This window comes from Pelodiscus sinensis, chromosome 1 (assembly GCF_052426305.1).
Source record: "Pelodiscus sinensis isolate ZL-2025 chromosome 1, ASM5242630v1, whole genome shotgun sequence".
In the NCBI taxonomy this organism is placed as follows: Eukaryota; Metazoa; Chordata; order Testudines; family Trionychidae; genus Pelodiscus; species Pelodiscus sinensis.
The window spans coordinates 333904987-333926615 of NC_143052.1; the positions used below are offsets into that span (position 1 = coordinate 333904987).

At 41.6% G+C, this 21629-nt stretch overlaps 1 protein-coding gene across 9 annotated transcripts in view; it reads left to right on the forward strand.

The window, feature by feature from the left end:
- PICALM (phosphatidylinositol binding clathrin assembly protein) overlaps nt 1–21629 on the forward strand; it is a 114837-nt gene that overhangs the window by 79552 nt on the left and 13656 nt on the right. For 6 of the 9 annotated variants that reach the window (XM_075919405.2, XM_075919404.2, XM_075919408.2 and 3 more), the window contains 7 exons: nt 4801–4908; nt 7285–7416; nt 7511–7541; nt 8816–8915; nt 11514–11537; nt 13911–13970; nt 19343–19447. In XM_075919405.2, the coding sequence (XP_075775520.1) occupies nt 4801–4908; nt 7285–7416; nt 7511–7541; nt 8816–8915; nt 11514–11537; nt 13911–13970; nt 19343–19447 (560 nt within the window). The remainder of the gene's footprint in view (nt 1–4800; nt 4909–7284; nt 7417–7510; nt 7542–8815; nt 8916–11513; nt 11538–13910; nt 13971–19342; nt 19448–21629) is intronic. The other 3 variants (XM_075919406.2, XM_075919409.2, XM_075919412.2) reach the window with 1 other exon arrangement.

Sequence of the window (21629 nt, forward strand, 5' to 3'; positions counted from 1 at the left end):
TGCGGTTAGTCAACTAAATCTAGTTCATAGATTTCAAGGCCAGAAAGGACCATTGTGATAATCTGTCAGCCGACGGTCAGGTCAGTGAGTGGTGTGTGTGTGTGTGTGTGTGTGTGTATACTATACACCCGAGACCGGGGTCCCTTGCAGTGGGCAACCTGGAAGAGGTTGAAGGGCGCCCCAATGAGTGTACAGAGAGAGCTTATTACACTTCAGATTTCAGCTGCTAGAATTCACAATTCCTTCACAGCGGGCAGCCTCGGGGAGGCTGAGAAGCGCCCCAATGAATTTTGCCACCTGGGTGTGACACAAATCCAAACGCCCAAGCTCTCCCTATATCTGTCCCTAATGACCAGCTGAAGTTCTTTTAAATTGTGCTTGGTTCTATTACAGCAACTGAAGGAGTCAGGTTAAAGTTTAAACAGTTAGGGTATGTCTACACTACCCCGCTAGTTCGAACTAGCGGGGTAATGTATGCATACCGCACTTGCTAATGAAGCCCGGGATTTGAATTTCCCGGGCTTCATTAGCATAAGCGGGGAGCCGCCATTTTTAAATCCCCGCTGCTTCGAACCCCGTGTAGCGCGGCTACACGGGGCTCGAACTAGGTAGTTCGGACTAGGGTGCCTATTCCGAACTACCGGTACACCTCGTTTCACGAGGAGTACCGGTAGTTCGGAATAGGACCCTAGTCGGAACTACCTAGTTCGAGCCCCGTGTAGCCGCGCTACACGGGGTTCGAAGCAGCGGGGATTTAAAAATGGCGGCTCCCCGCTTATGCTAATGAAGCCCGGGAAATTCAAATCCCGGGCTTCATTAGCAAGTGCGGTATGCATACATTACCCCGCTAGTTCGAACTAGCGGGGTAGTGTAGACATACCCTTACAGGTTTATTTGAGGAAGCTTATAAATCATATGGTTGCAATGGCTATTGTTCTATTTCTTAACTACTAGCAAAATATAGATCTTAAAAATGGTTACAAAGAAGATAAAGATAGAAAAATAAAAATAATGGTACCAAGTAACAGCTTACTCTTTCTATGTGTACACTTAAGACAGAGGACCACATCCAGGTACAATTTTTACCCCCTTCTGTGCCTCTCGACTCCAGCATGTCAGGCCAGGGCCGGTCCCTCAATTCCTAGGAAAGACGAAAATACGAGGTGGGCGTCCCCATAGAACCTCGGGAGGTCAAACACCTAACCCGACCAGCAGGTAGAGGGTAGAATGACACTCAAAGTGAGTGTGTGCTGGACCTATCTTATACTCATGGGGTCACGTATTTCTCTTGCTTATCTGTCATGCCAAATGGGGCTGGTCTGTCTTTTGTGAGACCAGTTCTTACAAGGGAGTTGTGAACTTAATTTACACTTGTAAGAGAGAGAACTAAATTGGAAGTACTGGGCATTCTTTTCTCAGTGGGAAATTCCTCTCCCAGGGACTCTGTGTGTGTTCAAATCAACATAGGTGCCAGACGGGCACTCTCGCATATCCTGATCTCGCATCAAAGCAGATCAAAGCTTAATGGCTATGCTGATTGCCTTAATCGCTCTCTCTCCACATATCTGTTTTTTCAGCTTCTCAGGATCAGATGAGCCAGCATAGACTATGCTGATTTTACTGCTCCTTCTCTGCCCTGTATGCTTCAGAGAGGCAAATAAGATGGATGATATGGGGGGTGGCTGTCTGGCTACATAATCTCATCTGACCTATGAACCACAATCCATAAATCTTTAAAAAAAAAAAATAATTCCTAGAGCATATTTTAACAAATCAGTCTTGATTTAAAAATTGCCAGTGATGGAAAATTCACCATAACCCTTGGTAAATTGTTCCAGTGGTTGGTTATTCTCCATTAAAATATATGCCTTATTTCTAGTCTGAATTGTCTAACTTCAACTCATAGCTATTAGATTGTCGTACCTTTTTCTGCTAGTCTGAAGAGTCTTGTTCTCTATGTAGATACTTAAACTGTGATCAAGTCATCCCTTATCATTCCTTTGTTAAGCTAAATAAATTGAGCTCCTGGAGTTCCATCGCTATGAGGCAAATTTTCTAAACCTGTAATTATTCTTCTAGCTCTTCTGTGAACCCTCTTCATTTTTATCTGTATTTGGTACTGGTGGCACTAGCTGCTGGAATACTGCATCCACAAATCACTTAGCTAGTACCACCAGTGCCAAATACTGATTGGATCTGACTGATCCTAGATGAGGGATTTTGCTGGACCAGGAGAGATCCCCTCTTCTGCCCCTACCCATGCCCTGCTGCCCCACCAGGCTTCTTGGCTCTCGCTGGCAGCCCAGCAGTGCTGTGTGATGGGCTTCCTGTACTCCCTCTCCTCGGCAGTCCTGCTGAGCTGTGCGCCAAGTTCCCACAGCATGCCAGGACACTGATCCTGGAACATCAGTCTCCTGCCGGACCAAAGATGTTCCTGGACCATAGAGTCCTGGTTTATAGAGGTGCAACCTGTACAGAGGTAAAATAGTCTCGATACTCCTAGTTGACATTCCCTTGTTTATCCATCTATGGATCATGTTGGCTCTTGCAGCATCACACTGGAAGCTCATTTTCAGTTTATCCCCTCTGGCCCCCAAATCTTTTTCAGTCACTGCTTCCCAGTATGTATTCCCTCATCCATTTAATTAGAATTCTTCTATGCACATCTCAAGACTGATGAAAAAGCAATGGAAAACAAAGAAGCTTACTCTTTCGAGGAAAAACATGCATAATCATTGGTTCTTCACTCCTGTTTTCTCATCTTCCAAATCAATTATTTGCCAGGCACAAACTCACTTAAGAACTTAAAGGGTTTTTCCCCCCCCTCCTCACTGGTTAAAATCTTTGGAATAAACCTGTGGCTGAATAATTGCCTGGGTTGGTGACAAAAACCCAGGAGTAAATCTGTCCTCCCCCGCTACACAGTTACAAACGGATGAGTCCGTAATGCTGTTCTCTTGATTAGGATTTTTCAGATGTAGAAAACAAAAGTATGAGAACAGGAGGCTTGGTTTCAGAAGCAGACTTTTTGAGGAAAGCATAGACTCTGATGTAAATCAATCTTTCTGTTTATGCAATGATTATTTTTAAAAAGCCACATTATATCCTACCAGATGGATTCCTCAGTAAATTTGAAATCTCTGAAATGCACTTGCATCCCTTATCTTGCCATTAACCCATTACTCAAAGTTTCTGTGTAACAAAAAGGAATAATAATTAGCTGTCTTGCAGGCTTTTGGCTCATCGTTAGTGGCTTTGCTTCAGCTCAACTGTTACTTTATGACATTTAAGTGTGTGATTGAAGAAATACAATTGTTATTGCCAAGGGGTTTGTATTTTGTCTCCGTTAAAAAGAACTTTATTTTCTTGAGGTAAAATGGTTTTCCATGGTAGGAAAACATTTTAGCAAACAGAAGAAAGAAAAGAAAAAGTTTGGTCTTTAATCATTTGTTTATTTTGATTAAGATACCTTTATTTCCAGGTGAACTTGATCTTGTTTAATCACTACTTCTTCACTCAGTGATATAAAAAACAGAGCTGCTACTGTTTCACTGATCAGGAAAACCAGTTTTAAAATGTTCTATTATATGATAGGCAAAATAAAATAATTTAATGTTCTTAATTTATCTGCTCAAGTAAAATGGCAACATTTGCAATATATACTGCAAATAATATACAGTATTAATTTTGGCTTTATTTTATTTAATATAATGAACTGGGTCATAAACTTTCACTTATCTAGTATTTAATAATATATTATACTTCCAGAATGGTGGTGTGCATTCAGTAATTCTTGCAACCAGTGAAATGGTGACTGCCTGTCTGTTCTACAGATGCACAGAAAATAAGGTGGTACAACTTCTGACAAGCCAACAATTAGTGAAAGAACTGAATGTTAGAACTTGTCTGAGTCCTTGTCCCATGCCTCAATTACCGGACATACTACTAATGCATTCCCCATAGAATTATACTGAACAGGCATTATAAAAATATTGGTAGTTAAAATGTCTAAGTAGCTTCAGTTACCTCTCAGAAGATCGTCTTTGTACATTGGTGAGACATCTGTCCTAGGTTTGTGATATGCTGCAATAAAAATAAGTAATTAAGTAGCAGCACTCCACCTGTTAGCATAAAGGCATGGGAGAATTTGCAGGGAAGATTATATGCACAGATTTAAGTTTCAGGAGCCCATCTTCCTTTTTTGTGAAGGTGTGATAGTGGCACACCTTGTGAGCATTGGGTATGAAAAAGGCATATTGTTTAGCCCTGATCTACACTAAAAATGTTAGATGGATCTAGCTGTGTTGCACAGGGTAGTGAAATATTCACATCCTTGATCCCCATAGTTTAGTCATATTTTACACAAGGAATTAAATGATGCTCTTCGTTGGGGGTGGATTACTTACCTTGAAAAGCCCCTTCCATAGATGTAGGAAAGCATTTGTATGTTACAGTGGTGCTGCTATAGTGCCCCTAATGGAAACGTGCTCTAAGTCTCACCAAAAAAGAGTTAACAGTATCTTGAGATTCTGTGTCTAAATATTGTTGACCTTGTCTCTTGTGGATTTGTTTGGGATAAGAAGGAAAATGGATTTGGAAAAAGACTAATTGAAGCAAATTGTATCTTGTGTGCATTTCTACTTCAGGGAGTGATCTGGGCCTTTTTTCATATACTCACTTATTCAGTCGTTTGAGTATTATTGAATAGCTGCAATCTGTACACATGGTTTGGTATATATTTCAGAGTGGATTTGTGGAACAAGTGTTATATAATCCATTTTTATTCTCTGTTTTGTTCAGGGTTCACTCCTTCTCCTGTTGCTCAACCACAGTCCTCAGCTGGCCTTAATGTTGACTTTGAGTCTGTGTTTGGAAACAAATCTTCTAATGTCGTCGTAGATTCTGGTGGTAAGACGGACTATCATTAATGTAGGCAACAAATGTGCTTTAATCATTTGGCATTTGTGGAAGGTAGATCTCAGAAGAATATAAGAGTGGTTATACTGGGTCAGGCCAAAGGTCCATCTAGATCAGTAGTCTGTCTTCTGACTGTGGCTAATGCCAGTGCCGGAGAGGGAATGAACAGAACAAGTAATCATCAGGTGTTCCACCCCCTGTTGCCCATTTCCAGAGTCTGGCAAACAGAGGTTAGGCACATTTGTTCTTGGGGTGAACACTGGAAAAAATTGCCCGGGGCGGTTGGGGAATCTCCATCTGTGGAGATATTTAAGAGTAGATTAGATAAATGTCTGTCAGGCATGGTCTAGACCTGTGGTGCCCATGGGCGCCATGGTGCCCACCGGAGCATATGTGCGCCCCTGGCTGCATAGCACATGCACGGTGCAGCCCCCGCCTCGGGCTCACGGTCACAAAAAGGTTGGGGACCCCTGGTCTAGACAATACTTGGTCCTGCCATGAGGGCAGGGGACTGGACTCGATGACCTCTCGAGGTCCCTTCCAGTCCTAATATTCTGTGATTCTATGAAATGCAAATTGTTAGGGTGAGACTCCTGCTGGTAAAAGCAAAGGGGAGTTAAACTAATAATAGCAGCATCTTTTACTTCCTTTGTATATCATCTTTGTATTTTGCTAAAAGGCTTTTCCTTTCTAATGAATATTTCTGATGGAATTGCTGTATAGTATTTTTGGATCACTCCTTTTATTGAGACTCTGATCCTGCAAACACTTACACATGCAAGTAACTTCACCCAGATTATTTTTTTACTAACTTCAGTGGGACTAAGCCCATACTGTTGTTTTTAAATATTTGCACAACTGGCTTTAATCACTTACCTGATCACAACGATATATGACGATTTAATATATTACATGAAATATCAAGTAAAGTTCTGTCTTTACTGTGTAATGCTGTGAAATTAAAAGGCTTTTTTCTACATCGTTTATTTAGTGTGTCTATTAACCAGTGAGTCTGTCTACCCAGTATCCTGTCTTCAAACAGTGGCTGATTCCAGATGTTTCAGAAGGAATTAACATAAGACAGTTATCAAGTGAGGTTTCCCCTGTTTTTCCAATTCCAGTTTACGGCAGTCAGAAACTTAAGGACACCTGGAACGTGGGTTTACATCCCATCTTAGCGAATAGTCATTGATGGACCTGTTCTCCAGGAATTCACCTAATTATTTTTTTGAACCCAGTTATACCTTTGGCCTTCACAGCTTCTTCTAGCAACAAGTTCTACTGGCTGTCTGGATTTTGTAAAGAAGTACTTCTTTACATTGATTTTAAATCTGCTGCCTTTTAATTTTTTTAGGTGACCCCTGGTTCTTATGTGAAGGGGTAAATTACCTTACCTTTCATTATTTTATTAGACTTCTATCATAAACTCTCTTGGTTGTCTCTTTTCTAAGATGAAAAGTCCCAGTCTTTTTAATCTCTCCTCCTATGGAAATCCTTCCCTATTCCTCTTCATTTGTGTTGCTGTACTACTTTTGGAAAAGATAGGTTATAATTGGAGTTGGGGCAACCAGAACTGTATGTAATATTCAACATTTGGGTGTACCATTATGATATTTACTGTCATATTTATCCCTTTCCTGATAGTTCATAATATTCTATTAGCCTTTTTTACTGTTGCTGCACATTGTGCAGATGTTTTCAGAGAGCTATCCACAATGACACCAAAGTTTCTTTCTTGAGGGGGTCACAGCTCCTTTGTACACTTTTTTTAATAGTTAGGATAAAGTTTTAATTCCTGATTTTTTTTATTTTTGTTGAAATAATTTGGAGCTTAATCTTCTCTTTAGGGTTTGATTGTTTCAAGTTCAGGATAGTAAATTGCCAAAGCCCCATTATGCACACACTTCACAGATAAATTAGGCTTATATTGAGTAGCTTTAATTCTTCTGACCACCCAGAAGTTAAGCCTTTTCTGCTTGATGGATTTTATACAGATTTGGGTTAGCATTCCTGTGCTTTTAAAAATATTTTTTTTCTGCAACTGGAAAATCTAGAGGCATCTTGACTTTTAAAATTGTACATGTTATCCTGAAAACCTTCCATACTTGAAATTTTCATTGCATTTGAAGCAAACCTCTCCAAAGCAGCTATTCTCATGTGTCATTAATATCTGTGTGTTCAGTTGAGGTATAATGGCTTTATTCCCTTAAATTACTGCAGTTTTATGCAACACTTGATTCAGTCTTCCATATTTTTAACCAATGTTTGATTGGACTCCTTCCCTCCTCCCCCGGTGTAAGTGTGTAATCTGACCCTCAGTGGGAGCCTCAAATTTAAGACCTGTTTTATATGTTTTATCATTTTAAGGCTTTGATGAATTAGGCGGACTCCTAAAACCAACAATAACCTCTCAAAACCAGAATCTTCTGGTTGCCAAGCTGCCACCTAACAAGTTAGTATCAGATGATTTGGATTCATCCTTAGCCAATCTTGTAGGAAGTAAGTATTTGGAAATTTTCAAGATAAATGTGAGTTTAATTCTATGAAATGAACAGGCTAGTTAGTAAATAATGTTTTTATCATTCTATGACAGATTTGGGCATTGGAAATGGAACTACTAAAAAGTGAGTTTATCAAACTTTGCAAATCTTGGATTTTTAATAGCTTTTGTTGATAGTACTTAGCACTTCATGTTCATAACCATTGTGTGCATGCTAATCTTTACAGGAAATCAGTACAGGCTGAACCTCTCTAGTCCAGCACCCCCAGGACCTGACCAGTGCCAGCCCAGAGAATTTACCAAACCATGCGCAGGAGGTCACTATTGTCTAGCAGAATTGCCAACACTTTCATTGTTTACTGGGCTCTTAGAAGACATTTAGGGATAAATTAGAACTAAACAGCACAGAACACTGAGAGCTATGACTGGTGGCCATAAACAAACTTTATAGGACCACAGGAATCTTGGCCACACCCATGATAAGTGGACATCCAGCTAACTAAAATCATGCCAGACCAGAGAGTGCTGTGGACTAGAGAGGTTCAATCTGTATTATCACCATTTTATAGGGGAGCAATCTGAAATATAGGTGAAGTGACTTGACCCACAGCTGCGTATGGCATAGGAGCAGATCAGCAGCAGCAACAAACCGGGGATTAGAGTTCAGGGCTAAATCCTGTTGTTGCTGTGTTAATTCCTCTGGATCCTGCTGCCTGTTAATCTTATTTAGTGAATGATCTTCACAAAATACATAATTTATTGGTCATTCAGTATGTGGCTTTTTTAGTATTACAGTACATGCCAGCAATAACAAGCAGCCCCATAACAGACCTCAGCACATCCTTTTTCCAAAGATGTGAAATAAAATTATCTTTGTACTATTCCATGATGTTGAAATCTGGGTTGTAATGGGCCAGTAGGAGAAAAGTGAACTCTTTATCCAGAATAATTATAATCAGCTTTATTATTGTATTTAACAAGCACGGTATGTTTCAGCAACTCCAGCACCACTTCAAACAAAAGAATCCTGTCAATGCAAGCAGAGCTGCTGTAGTGCATTTTGTACACAAACACTGTTCTAGCCTTGAAACCATCCAGAAACTTACACATATCTGCTCATGCCCAGGCTATAATTTGACCTGCAAAAAATGAGCTAAGAGTATCACAGTGTGTCTATGCAAAGAGAAGTAGTTGTGTTTAAGTCACTCTTAGCTAGTTTGTTAGCTGAATCAGATCTACATTTTACAGACCAGGCATATTATGACTGTACAGGTTGATTTGATGACTAAACGCATAAAGGTTATGGAAATAGACAAGCTTAATTGACTAATGTACTATATCTGAGGATGGTGCAAAGAAAATCTGTTTTCTGATGTTTCTTTAAAAATTTATTTGAAGTGATGTAAATTGGACTCAGCCAGGCGAAAAGAAATTAACTGGTGGTTCCAACTGGCAGCCCAAGGTTGCACCTACAACTGCATGGAATGCTCCAACAATTGTAAGTGAAGTAGTGAGACGTGTGTAATATAAAATATAAACAAATGTAATAAAAAGTTGTGGAGGTGATGAGTCATTACATTGGATAGGCTATGAAGATTGAATGATAAATGAATGGTTAATTTGAGAATGAGTATTGCTGTTGTAACAGTAACTGGGTGGCCAATGTCATTTACATTTTCCCCTTGTCAGATGCACTTTTTTCATTGTATATGACATCTTTTGTAATATGATTGTGAATTAATACTGTAAACTGAAAGTATTGCTAGAGCAGAATCTTAGGTTGTAGAACATCAAACTCTGAGTCGTTATTTGAGTAGAGTGACTTGACATTTTAAAAATGGTGGTGATTGTTGGGACTGTTGAATTCTGTTGAAAGTGTGGAAATATTCTTGATACAATACTGTGTGGTGAACCTATTTGAGTCAGTTTAAACCTTTTCAAATTACGGTGAGGATCTTCCTGAAATTCTTAGACAAGTCTACAGACCCACAGGTTGAAAACCATTGTTCTATGGTAACAAACACCTTTCATTGACCCCTTAGACCAAGGTTTCCTAACTTATGGGTCAGGATGAGTCACCATTACATTTCAAAAGGGTCGCCAGGTGTCTCCCCAGGTGGCTCTTACGGAGCCATTCACATTTTTTTTAATTGCCCTGGGTCACCAAGTCTTCCTGAATTGTCAAAATGGGTCCCCATCTGCAAAAGGTTGGGAACCGCTGCCTTAGATATAGTCTGCAAACCCCAGGTTGAAAATTACTGGTATAGACCACAGCACTGAGACTACTTCCTGACATGAGGCAGCAAGTAGTGCACCTTTGGCTACCCAGGGATGCGGGAAGGATATTACAGAGATAGAGATGTCCTAGAAATGTTTACAACTAGTACAGACACAGCCTGAAGTGTATGCTTGCTTTTAATAGGTCTAACTTAAAACCTTCAGTGACCAATCAGATTTTTCTCTAGTTTGCAGCTCCATTACAGATAGCATGCGTTTTGGGTTGTATATCAAAGTAGTTTGTTCTCCCATCCATTAATGTGTCTGAGAGAGGGAGCTATACTTAAGTAGCTCCTAATAATACTGGTGGGAGCTACAGTACAACTCCAACTGTCCAGCATCCAGTGGTCCAGCACTCCTGATAGTCCGGCACCAACTGGAACCCAGAAATGCTTCGGCCAGCTGGACAATTGGAGCTGCTCTGCCCCCGGCTTCCCCAAGTCCACCGCTGCTGAAACTGACCAGCAGCTGACTTGGGGAAGCCAGAGGCAGAGCAGCTGGGGTGCTGCCAGGTTGGTCCTGCAGTGCCATCCTCTCCCACGCTGCTCAGTTCCCTGCCGATTTTTTTTTCCCCCCCCTCTTCCCCCACCCCAGACCCCTCATAGCTCCCCTTCCGGTACTCTGGCATATCTGATAATCCGGCATCCCCTGGGTCCTAAAGGTGCATCAGTTACACACACACACACACACACACACACACACACACACACACACACACACACACACACACACACACACACACACCCACACACACCACACACACACCACCCCCACACCCCCCCCCACCTGTGGCTCGAGAGCTGGTAGACTGGCACACTGCCTCAGTCCTGGCTCGCACTTGGTCCAGCATCTTACCCCTGCTGCTGCTCTGCATTAAATCTAGAGCATCAGGTGGGGTAGCTGCCAGGACCTGGTGCAAGGCAGGATTGAGTCATCAACTTCCTTTAAATGCAGAGCTGCTTATTGGGTTAATTGTGTAAAGGACAAAACTTTTGTCTGCTACATGATTACCAAATTATGTGCTTTCTAACATCACTAAATCCTACTCTTTTAACGTAAATTGGATAATGACATACAAGTGTAATAAACTTAACAAAGCAAGTGTTTTGATCTCTTATGTCAAACAGTATTACATGATTTCATGATTTAATAATGTAACACATGATTTGTTACAGATTTGGACAGAGAAACAGTATGTCTTTTCAGGTCATCTGCCTGCTGTCATTTTGGGTGGCAGCTGCCAACTCAGGTCTTATATGCAGGTCAAAGTTGTTGTGGATGATAGTTGCTGTAGTAGTAATCTAGTACCTGAATGATTTCTCCTGTGCTTGAAGATACTTAATTGTTCTCATAGCAAAATATGTGAGATCTTTGTATGCAGCTTGTAATATAACATTGCATTTGTAAATAGTTCTTTTATTAATATTTAAAGACAACATCAAGGCATATTGCTGTATAGAAAACCTTTTTCACTATTGTTTGGAAAAAACTAGGATGAAATTGGTTTGTTCATCAGATTCTTGTCCACATAGTAAACCAAGTGCTGTGCTGCTGCTTCATAAGCTTTTGAAAAAAAGGAAGAATGTGTTTTTGGAAAATAAATGCACAAAAATAAATGGATTATGTGGACAAGTATGAAACCCATAAGCTGTGACAGTATAGTTTAATCACTTGGATAAAAATAATTTTTATTTTAGGGCAAACATGAAGTGTACTTGTGAACTAAAATGTTCTTTATATATATATATTCTGTTATGTAAATACTTGTTTCTAATTCAGTGTTATTGCATTATATAATTGTTCTCCCTGGGAAATACAGAATGGCATGCATTTTCCACAATACGTAAGTGAAAAAACCCAGCCTTTTTGCAATCAATTGGCATGCTGTATTAACCACTGCTGTAGCAGAATCTCATAACCTTCCTGCTATTACACATTTCTCATATTAAGATCTTTGGTGTGCAGAAAATTTGAGCTTTTCCTAGCATATTCAATTCTCATGGGTGTTCTGCAGGCTCTTGAATCGATGGATGGCATGGGAAATATGGAGATTTTTTTCCTTGCTTTAAATTGTGCCATTTGCTGCCAGATAGCTGGGTCTGTGTTTGTGCTGCCTTCAATGCATCTGGTACAGTTTGAATGAAGATAAGTTGTTTGTGTTTGAATAACTGCATGATATCTCACAGGCTTCTGTTATAATTGGCACTTTATTCACTTTTATTGTAGATCTTGTTTTCAAGTAGGGAGAGACCAGTATATTAATATTCAACTAAACAAAGAGAAAATCTCAGTTCATGCTTAAGTTTATAAAGGGCAAGCCATAACTTGTGCATTGTTTTCTTAGAGGAATGCAATCTTACTCACAGATCATCTTTTTGTATTTCAACAATATTGGTCTTTCCCTTTATTCAGTTTTCATTGGGGGATAATTTTAACAATAGCAAATATAAAGTTTGTACTGAAGCACTGCAAAAATAGTTATCCAGTTTTTGTATGTATATGTATGTGTGTGCATACATATAATGTGAATGACTAAAAGAATGTTCAGAGCTTCTTGAACTGTAAGTAATAACAATCTAGCTAATTCTTTAAAATAGTGATCTGTTATAATAGCTGCTAGAGTGCTGACTACCATTGGCTAGTGCATATTAAAGAGCAGCTGATACCTCAAAGAAAGGTTCTATTTAGAAATAGACCTCCTTACATCAAGATTTTAAGACTTGATTGAAGGTGAAATGACCTGTATGTGAAATATGGTTCCCTACAACATATCTTTTCTCCAGTTATCTTCTAAATATCATAAGTAATACTGATTCCATCACTGTCTTTGAGATACTCTTGCAAAATAAAACCTTTAATGCAAGCGACGTGTATGAATCCATGATCTTGAAGTTTGCTTCAGTTGTCTGTAGTATCATGAATTACAATTTTCACAGAAAACAACTAGGCTATCACAAGCAAAGCATTATTAATTTTAAGTGAGGGAATAACAGGAAGTGGAGCTGATAAAGATCCCTAGATATCAGTCAATTGATACTTAAGTACTCAGCTAGATACAGTTCTTGTCTCCATGCAAAAAGTCTGTCCTAATGAATTGGATCAGGAGTGTGGAAAGATGAAGTGGTATCAGAGGCTCTTTTATATATGCATTGCATTTTATAAACAATAGGGGATATATTGTCTGTTTTCTGTTGATGGAGCTAAAGCCTAGAGCAGGGATGCTAGTCTCACTCTTCCATTTCACAAAAGCTGTCATGTAGTGACTTTAGTTTATATGTATTGAATAATAGTAGTGACTTACCACTTTTTTAATTCATTGTAGTAACTAGGATATTCCTAACAGTTTTAGAGAAACAAACTTTGTGGCTGATCAATGTTCTGTAAATATTGTGGGACCGTGTCTGCACACTGAGATTTTAGAGCTATCTCCTACCATTGCTCTAGCATAGGTGCTGCTCCACCAGTGATCAGCCACTGACGTACTATGTCATGTAGACTCACTATGAATGGGGTTAGACAACTGGGTGGTAAAACACTGAAATTCATCCTGCTCTAGAACTTCCACCATTGGTAGGTCTGGCACAGCTGTATTAGTGCTGAGGTAATGGAGACCCCCATTCCCCTAAAAACTTTAGTGTATATGTAACCTAGTTTGAAAAGAAAGAACTTTGGGTGGTTTTAGTCTAGTAGTAGTAGTAGTAGTAGTAGTAGTATGGCCTATATACTTGGTTCAGTTTTTAGAATTAGAGGGGGAACAGTTCATTAAAATAAGTACTAAGTTCTGTACTTCAGTGGATTTGGGAAGCATTCGCGTTTATCATGTAATATTGATTTTATTTGTATATAAAGTAAATATTTCCTGAATTTCATATTAAGTTCAACATGCATATATTTATCTCTCTACACATTCTTTGGAGTGGAGACTGAGAGATCTATAGGTGGACATTTAGATTACCTTGAGCCAAAACCCTAACAGGTTTGGTCTCATCAGTAATTATGCACATCGAGTCTTTCTACAAATCTTGAGCATAAGTTTTGCAGTTGATCTAAAATCAGATAAACTTTAACACCAACCTACCAAGGCTAATAGGTGTTAGTTGATCTCTTTTGCTATATTAATATGCTGTCTAGCCAATGCTCCTTAAGGCAATTTATTATCATATATACAACTCAATCAGTCTTTCATGCATTTCAGTATTATTTCTTTTTGTCTTAGGCACCACCTGTAATGGCCTATCCTGCTACAACACCAACAGGAATGATGGGATATGCAATGGTTAGTGACTTTTCCTGTAACTTAATTTGCCATAAACATGGTTTCCTTATTAATTTTATTAAGAATTAGTTGCAAACATAAAGCATTGTAGAAGCAATATGTCAGTTGACCTGAACATGTTAAGTAGCTTTAATATCAGCCCCCCTTGTTCATTCTTCACTAAATAACTGAATCTTATTTTTCAGCAGGAAAATAAACTATGGTTCTTAAACACACCTCTACTCTTTTTTTCTTCACCTACCCCCTGGATGATATTTAGTGCATATTGCATTAAGTAGTTATGCTATAGGCGTGCATGGGGCAGTCCTCATTGGCAATGCCAGTGTCAGGGCAGGATGCAAAATGGAGAGCAGATACTCCCACGACTGCTAGTTAACATTGAAGTTAAATTTCCAGTCAGTCACACATTGTGCTTCTGATCCCCCATGCTGATTATCAAGAAGCCAACAAAGAAATCACAAAGCTCCCTTTATTGCATTCCAGTTCTCTGGTTCCCAGTCAACACCCAGAACCAGTACAGTGAGAAGTTGTGTTAAAACTCTGCCCACATGTACAAAATGTTCTTCTAACTCCAAAGGGTCAGCCACACTTCCAGGTCAATATACCCAAATGCCATGCTGCCAGCCAATCTTTTAGTATCTAAAACGAAAAGGTTTATTATAAAGAAAAAAGAACAAGAAGAGAGATGTTAAATGATGATAATCTCACACACATAATAATTTAAAGTCCAAATATCAGGTTCCAAGTAGTATTGATGAGTTTGCTGGCTTGGAAGTCCCTCTAGAACACATCCGCAGCTTGACTGAGTCATTCAGACCTTTGTTCAGAGGTAGGTTTGTAGAAAGGTTAATCCAAAGGTAAGAAGCAGAAATGAAGACAGGAGGGCCAAGATGCAGCTGCCTTTTGTATTCCTTTTGCCATGAGGCTTCTACTTCCTTTGTCTCAAACACAAACAGCTCAGCACGTGGCCTGGAAGCCTTATAGCCTCTGCCTATGGTCAGAAGTGTACTGAGTAGCAGAGCGAGCGGCCAGCCTTCTATGCTCTGCATCTTGCCTCGCCCCAGTTGGGTGCGTGGTGGTTGAACAGGGATCCAACCAGCAGCTGGACCCACCAGTACTGATGGGATGGTGAAGGGAGACAGAAAACATGGGACAATATGCCCTTTAAAAAAAAAAAAGTTGGGATACTTGCAGGAGGGCTTAAATATGGGACTGCCCTTTTAAAAATGGGACATCTGGACATCTTAGAACAGGCCTGGGCAAAACATCTGCCATGGGCTGCATCCATCCCACCAAGTCACTAGCTCTAGCCTGCTCGTGCAGTGGGGAGTCTCATGCAGACCCCCTTGCATGCCCTGCCCCCACATGCAGTTCAGAAAAGCAGGTGCTAGGCTGTTTGTGTGCCCCAAACTGTGAGCCCAGAGGAGAAGGTGGAGTGGTGCTTCATGGCACAATCTCATTGGCCAGTTTCTGGTCAATGGAAGCTGTCTGTTTGAAAAACCACTCCCCACTTCCCTCTGGCTCTTACTCACAGAGCACGTGGCCTTGCAGCTTGTGCATGGGCAGGCAAGGTTCTTGCCTGAAAAATGTGCTGGGCTGCTGGCCAGGATTCTCACTGGTAAGTCTCTGGCCAGAGCCTACCTCTGCCCCCCACACCTTCATTGCAGGAGGAATAACGGTAGTTCGAATTAGAAGCTTTAATTCAAACTACGTAGCCCGTGCCGTGTGTAGCTGCGGGCAGGCTTCATTTGCAAGTTCGAATGACTGTTAGCCACCCTAGTTCGAACTAGGGTGGCAGTGTAGACATACCCTTACTTACTAGAATCTCACCCAGGTTTTCATCTTTCCGTAATTTCAGTGGCAGTGGTCGACTTAGCATTTCCCTTTTTTTAAGGTCCTTATTGACATACAAGAATTTTATTGGATGACTATTTAGGAACTTTTTAGAGCTATATTTCAGACGACTCAACATCATGAAGAAAGCAAACTAATATAATTATATGTAGGTCAGATCTTTGTTTCTAAAACTTCAAATCTGGAGTAGTAACACAAATATATAGAAACATAGAATACTAGATCTGGAAGAAACCTCGAGAGGTCATCTCCTTCCTCAGCCCACCATTTACGTAAGACTTGCATGCCATATAATTAATGGCACAAAAAGGTCTAATGGTGAAAATTTTACAATCTGCATTTATTATAGACCTTTAACTTACATTTATACTCTGCTAGTGCAAGTGCTACCATAGCAAGTACTTCCTTGAACTAACAGTAAAATGTGGAGCCTTCTAATTGTCCAGTTAATCTAACTGTGAATGGAATAACTCTATCTAGATTTTAAGAGGAATGAGCACCATGTTACTTAAGGAAAGAATTAAGTGCACCTTAGCCTGTTCCTGAATGGAGGGAAAAACATCTAAAAATAATGCTTCTGTTATGGTTGACATTTTTCTCACTACTTAATCAATGACTATATTTACAAAGGTACTATTGTTAATTCAGGTTTAAAATTTGTTTAACCCTTCTCAATTTAATTCCTGCTGAACTCCACCAAAAGATTCCCGTTACCAAAGTATCGAAGTACCTACCAAAGAAGGAAGAATTGCACAAAAATTCTGTATGGGACCCTACTCTCCATCACTTGTATTCAGCTGCTATTACTTAGGCTGTGTCTAGACTACAGAGTTTTGTCGACAAAAGTGAACTCAGCAGTTTTGTCGATGCTGGTAAACCTCATTTTATGAGGTATAACACCTTTTGTCGACAGAGTTCTGTCGACAGAAGGTGTTATTGCATGTAGGGTTGTGTCTAGACTACAGGGTTTTGTTGACAAAGCAGTATCTGCCATCCAGCAGACCCTGTTAAACATCCATTGTAAACAAATTATCTAGGATAGCACTGTGCTGCAATTTGAGGTTAATAGTACCAGGTTTTTCCACTAAATAAGTAGCTGAACTGTAATGTACAGGCAGTCCCCGACTTACGCGGATCCGACTTACGTCGGATCCGCACTTACGAACGGAGCTTTCTCGCCCCGTAAGTCGGGGCGAGAAAGCCCCGTTAGTAAGCTGCTCCGGTGCCCCTGGTCTGCTGGAGACCGTCTCCAGCAGACCAGGGGCACCGGGCGGGTTCCCGCGCTTCTGAGGCTTTGCCAGAGCAAAGCCTCAGAGGCGCGGGGAACCGCCGCTGCTGCCGCTCCAGTCTGGGTGCCTGTGGTCTGCTGGGGACGGTCCCCAGCAGACCACAGGCACCCTGACTGAAGCCGCAGCCGCGGGGGGGTCCTGCGCCTCTGAGGCTTTGCCAGAGCAAAGCCTCAGAGGCGCGGGGAACCGCCGCTGCTGCCGCTTTGACTGAAGAGCAGAGCCGCAGCGGCAGCGGGGTGCCGCGCCTCTGAGGCTTGGCTCTGGCAAAGCCTCAGAGGCGCGGGACCCCCCCGCGGCTGCGGCTTCAGTCAGGGTGCCTGTGGTCTGCTGGGGACCGTCCCCAGCAGACCACAGGCACCCAGACTGGAGCGGCAGCAGCGGCGGTTCCCCGCGCCTCTGAGGCTTTGCTCTGGCAAAGCCTCAGAGGCGCGGGACCCCCCCGCGGCTGCGGCTTCAGTCCGGGTGCCTGTGGTCTGCTGGGGACCGTCCCCAGCAGACCACAGGCACCCAGACTGAAGCCGCAGCCGTGGCGGGGTCCCTCGCCTCTGAGGCTTTGCCAGAGCAAAGCCTCAGAGGCGCGGCACCCCGCTGCCGCTGCAGCTCTGCTCCCCGTGTCCCTGGTCTGCTGGGGGGGGGGGGGCGCAGCTAGTGTGCTCCCCCCCCCCCCCCCCCAGCAGACCAGGCTTTTGTTTTGGACTCTGGGGCAGAGCAGCTGGGGCGCTGCCGATTGGTCCTGCAGCGCCCGTGGGCACTACTGGACCAACCCGGCAGCACCCCAGCTGCTCTGCCCCAGGTCCTGATTCAGCCGCTGCTATTCAGTTTCAGCAGCGGCTGAATCAGGACGTCTGGGGCAGAGCAGATGGGGTGCTGCTGGGTTGGTCCAGTAGCACCCCAGCTGCTCTGCCCCAGGCGTCCCCAAGTCAGCTTCTGCTGAAACTGACCAGCGCTGACTACAGGAAGCCCGAGGCAGAGTTGCTCTGCCCCGGGCTTCCTGGAATCAGCTGCTGATCAGTTTCAGCAGCAGCTGACTTGGGGACGCCTGGGGTTCTTAAGTTGATTCTGTATGTAAGTCAGAACTGGCGGTCAGTTTCAGCAGTGTCTGAATCTGGACGCCAGTTCCGACTTACATACAGATTCAACTTAAGAACAAACCTACAGTCCCTATCTTGTACGTAACCCGGGGACTGCCTGTAAACCTCTATAGCTGGGTCAATATGATTTAAAAAAAAAAGCCAAATTGGTCCACATTTTAATTATGAGGGCTGAGTGAAATTCACAAACACTCAGAGTTGGGAGAGGGAATGGAAAGGGGAAATACAATTGAATTAAGTGTGTTACTTGTATGGGTCTTCAATCTCAACAGTAATCTGACAGTCTCCTTAAGAACATCTAGACATCTCTGTCAATTAGGAATTAAGCCATTATCTTGATTTTATATGCATATTTCATCAGTTCTTGAAAGTATAGTATAGCTACAACGATGGCATGTTAAATACCCATGTTATGTAATGTAACTTGTGCTTTCTTGTACCTTCAGCATATCGGGTGTGTCTAGACTACAGGGTTTTGTCGACAAAAGTGGATTTTTGTCAACAAAACTATACCTGCATCTACACTGCTGCTGAGTTCTGTTGACAGAACTCAGCAGTTTTGTCGACAGCTGTAAACCTCATTCTACAATGAATAATGCCTTTTGTCAACAGTTCTGTCAACAGAAGGCATTATTGCATCTACACTGTCCTTTGCGTCTACACTTTCATGTCGACAAAGCGTCTTGCATTGTCGACAGAACTAGATGTAGTCTAGACGCTTTTTGTCGACAGAAGCTTTGTCGACAGTATCTGTCGACAAAACTTCTGTTGACAAAAGCCTGTAGTCTAGACAGCCATAGAGAGGAGAGATCTTATCAAAGTGTCAGTGTTTGTGGTCAATATGTTTGTGGTACTAACTCAAGTTCTTTATATATTATAAACAGCTGCTTAAAGCCTCAAATGTTTTGAGGGCATAGTACATAGAAATAGCTTCAGTATCTGCCGTCCAGCATAAACATGTTCTCTAAAGTGAAGGTTTGCAGCAGTCATTTTTAGGGACCCTTAGTTTATTGTCCAGTTTCAGAAGCCTTTTCTGTTATTGATCAAAGTGAATGCTTGAGTCATTTTTCACCCATCCTCCCCTTTGTGTTTGTGTTGACTGATTTGTAATTCTGTGCTTTTCTTTGTTTATTTTTAGCCATCACAGGTGGGAGGTGTACCATTAATGACACAACCAACATTAATATACAGCCAACCTATCATGAGACCACCAAACCCTTTTGGCCCTGTTTCAGGAGCACAAGTGAGTGTAAATCTAAAATATTTATACTTGATACTGAAAATTGGTTGGTTGCCAAGCTACAAATAGTTTTCTTATTTTCACCCTCACTGTTTGTTTTAATGATGGTTTTATCTTATGTGGTGACGTGTCAAGTCAGTTTCCACTGTGCCAGACGGAAAAAGGACTGGTTCTCAGCTGCTTATTTCAATTTGATGCCCACAAATTCAAGGGTCAGTTGCCTGGAGGAGGTGGTTGTTGGCTTTCTTCCCTTTTGCTTTAGCTGAATAATGATGGGAGACTGTTCTTAGTCTGACATTCATGCATCCCCTTTAATCACTAAACTTGTGTTTCATTGTACCTTACCCTCATGTTGTTCTTTGCAGCTTCTCCCAGAAGCACATCATTATGCAAATTTGTTTCATGCCAGACTTCTGAATTGCATTGCAATGTTACCTCTCATACTCCTAAAATCATACTTTTCCAAAGTAAAATACCCCAAGGCTTATGCAGCCATAAGCCCTTTTATTATAGCACTGTATGTCAAAATTGCAGGTAATTCCTGCAGATGTCAAATTTGGGCACCAAGTATGGTCTGTGTAAATCTTCTGAAAGGTTTCAGCATCTTATGACCGTGTAGTCCTGACTTTGCAAACTCTAGGAACCACACTCCCCTCACGCCGCCCAGAGATTATATTTACCCCTTTCCTGAGTGTACTGTCCCTACAGGGTTTAAAGCTGGCCAGCACCTGTAAACCAGCCTTGGATTCAAAGAGCTAATGTACAACATTTTTAAGTCTGTCTGGATCTTTTGCCTAACATTATATCGTTCCACGTTTTGTTCTCCTTCATTGCCCAGGGGAAGTAATCCATGTTGCATTGTATGTACATACATAAAGGATACCTAGTTAGTGTTGGCAGTAAAAAAAATAATTATTATTTCAATTTTGAGTAATGGGTTGTAGAGTCAGGGCAGGCTCTGATTAATAGTTTCTCTCATACTGCCTTCTGTATGTTCTGTACTCCGTTGTCAACATCTGAGTGAAAAGGAAACTAGTTTATTATCCCCTTCAGTGTTTGTATTGGCTTGTTTGATGGAAGCCTCACTTTAAAAAGTGAGTACGGGCAATAGGTATTGCAGTTGGATTCATAACATTTTTTTCCTCTGATCTCTGCCTCATCTTTAGTTTAGTCCAGAGCACTTTTTCATTCTCTTCTTTGTTGTCTTCTCTTGAGAGAGAATTTTGAATGAGAGATTCTAAAGAGAGGGGTTTTCCAGTGTTCTTTTTCCCACCTTTTGAGAGGACTCTAAAACAAGAGAGACTGCTTTGAGGAAATCATGTTCATTTCCATAATAGAGGACATCGAAATATATAGATGTCTGACCTTCACAGGCTGATAGGATTAAACAATGACCCCTCAATTTTTACATTCCAATAAAATGAGGTTTTTGTCGTCAATGCTAGTTTTTCTCTTCTGAAAGTATTGGTGACAAAGGGGCTATAGCAGGGGTCGGCAACCTTTCAGAAGTGGCATGCCAAGATGTAATGTATTCACTTCTGTTTATGATCTGTGTGTCATCGATACTTTTTAAAGTCACTAATAGTCCTACTTATATTTTAGCAGCTTCATTAATCTCTCTCGGTAGCCTCAAGTGTGCACCGCATCCTCCTTCACCTCCCTCCAGCCCCCACATCCCTGTGCCCCAGCGCACAAACTGGCAAGACAACAGCACTGAGACTTGCAGCCCTCCGGGAGCAGCATTGGGGCAAGGAGGCTGGCGGAGAGAGGGCTGAGCCTGGCCCAACCCCCCAGAGGCTGGCAGGGAGAGGGCCGAGCCTGGCTGCATGTGGCTTTCAGAGCAGGAGGCAGCCATGCACTATTCAAAATCTTGTGTATCACTTATGGCACGTGCTGTATGTTGCCAACCCCTGGAATATCGCATACTCCTTTTGCTGCAGAGAGCTTTGCCTTTTACTTTTGATCATAATGGGCCATTTAACTATAGATGCGCTATATTGTATAACATGGGTTAATACATATGGCCATATACAGAGAAATGTGTGTAAATAAAATGTACATATACACACAGTAGCCATATTTATAAGTGAAAGCTATTAGACGTCTGTCGGTCTGCCAGTGTTAATACTGCTGATGTAGTGACTGTATTGGTTCGCTTACTCCCTTATGCTTACAACTCTGCAGA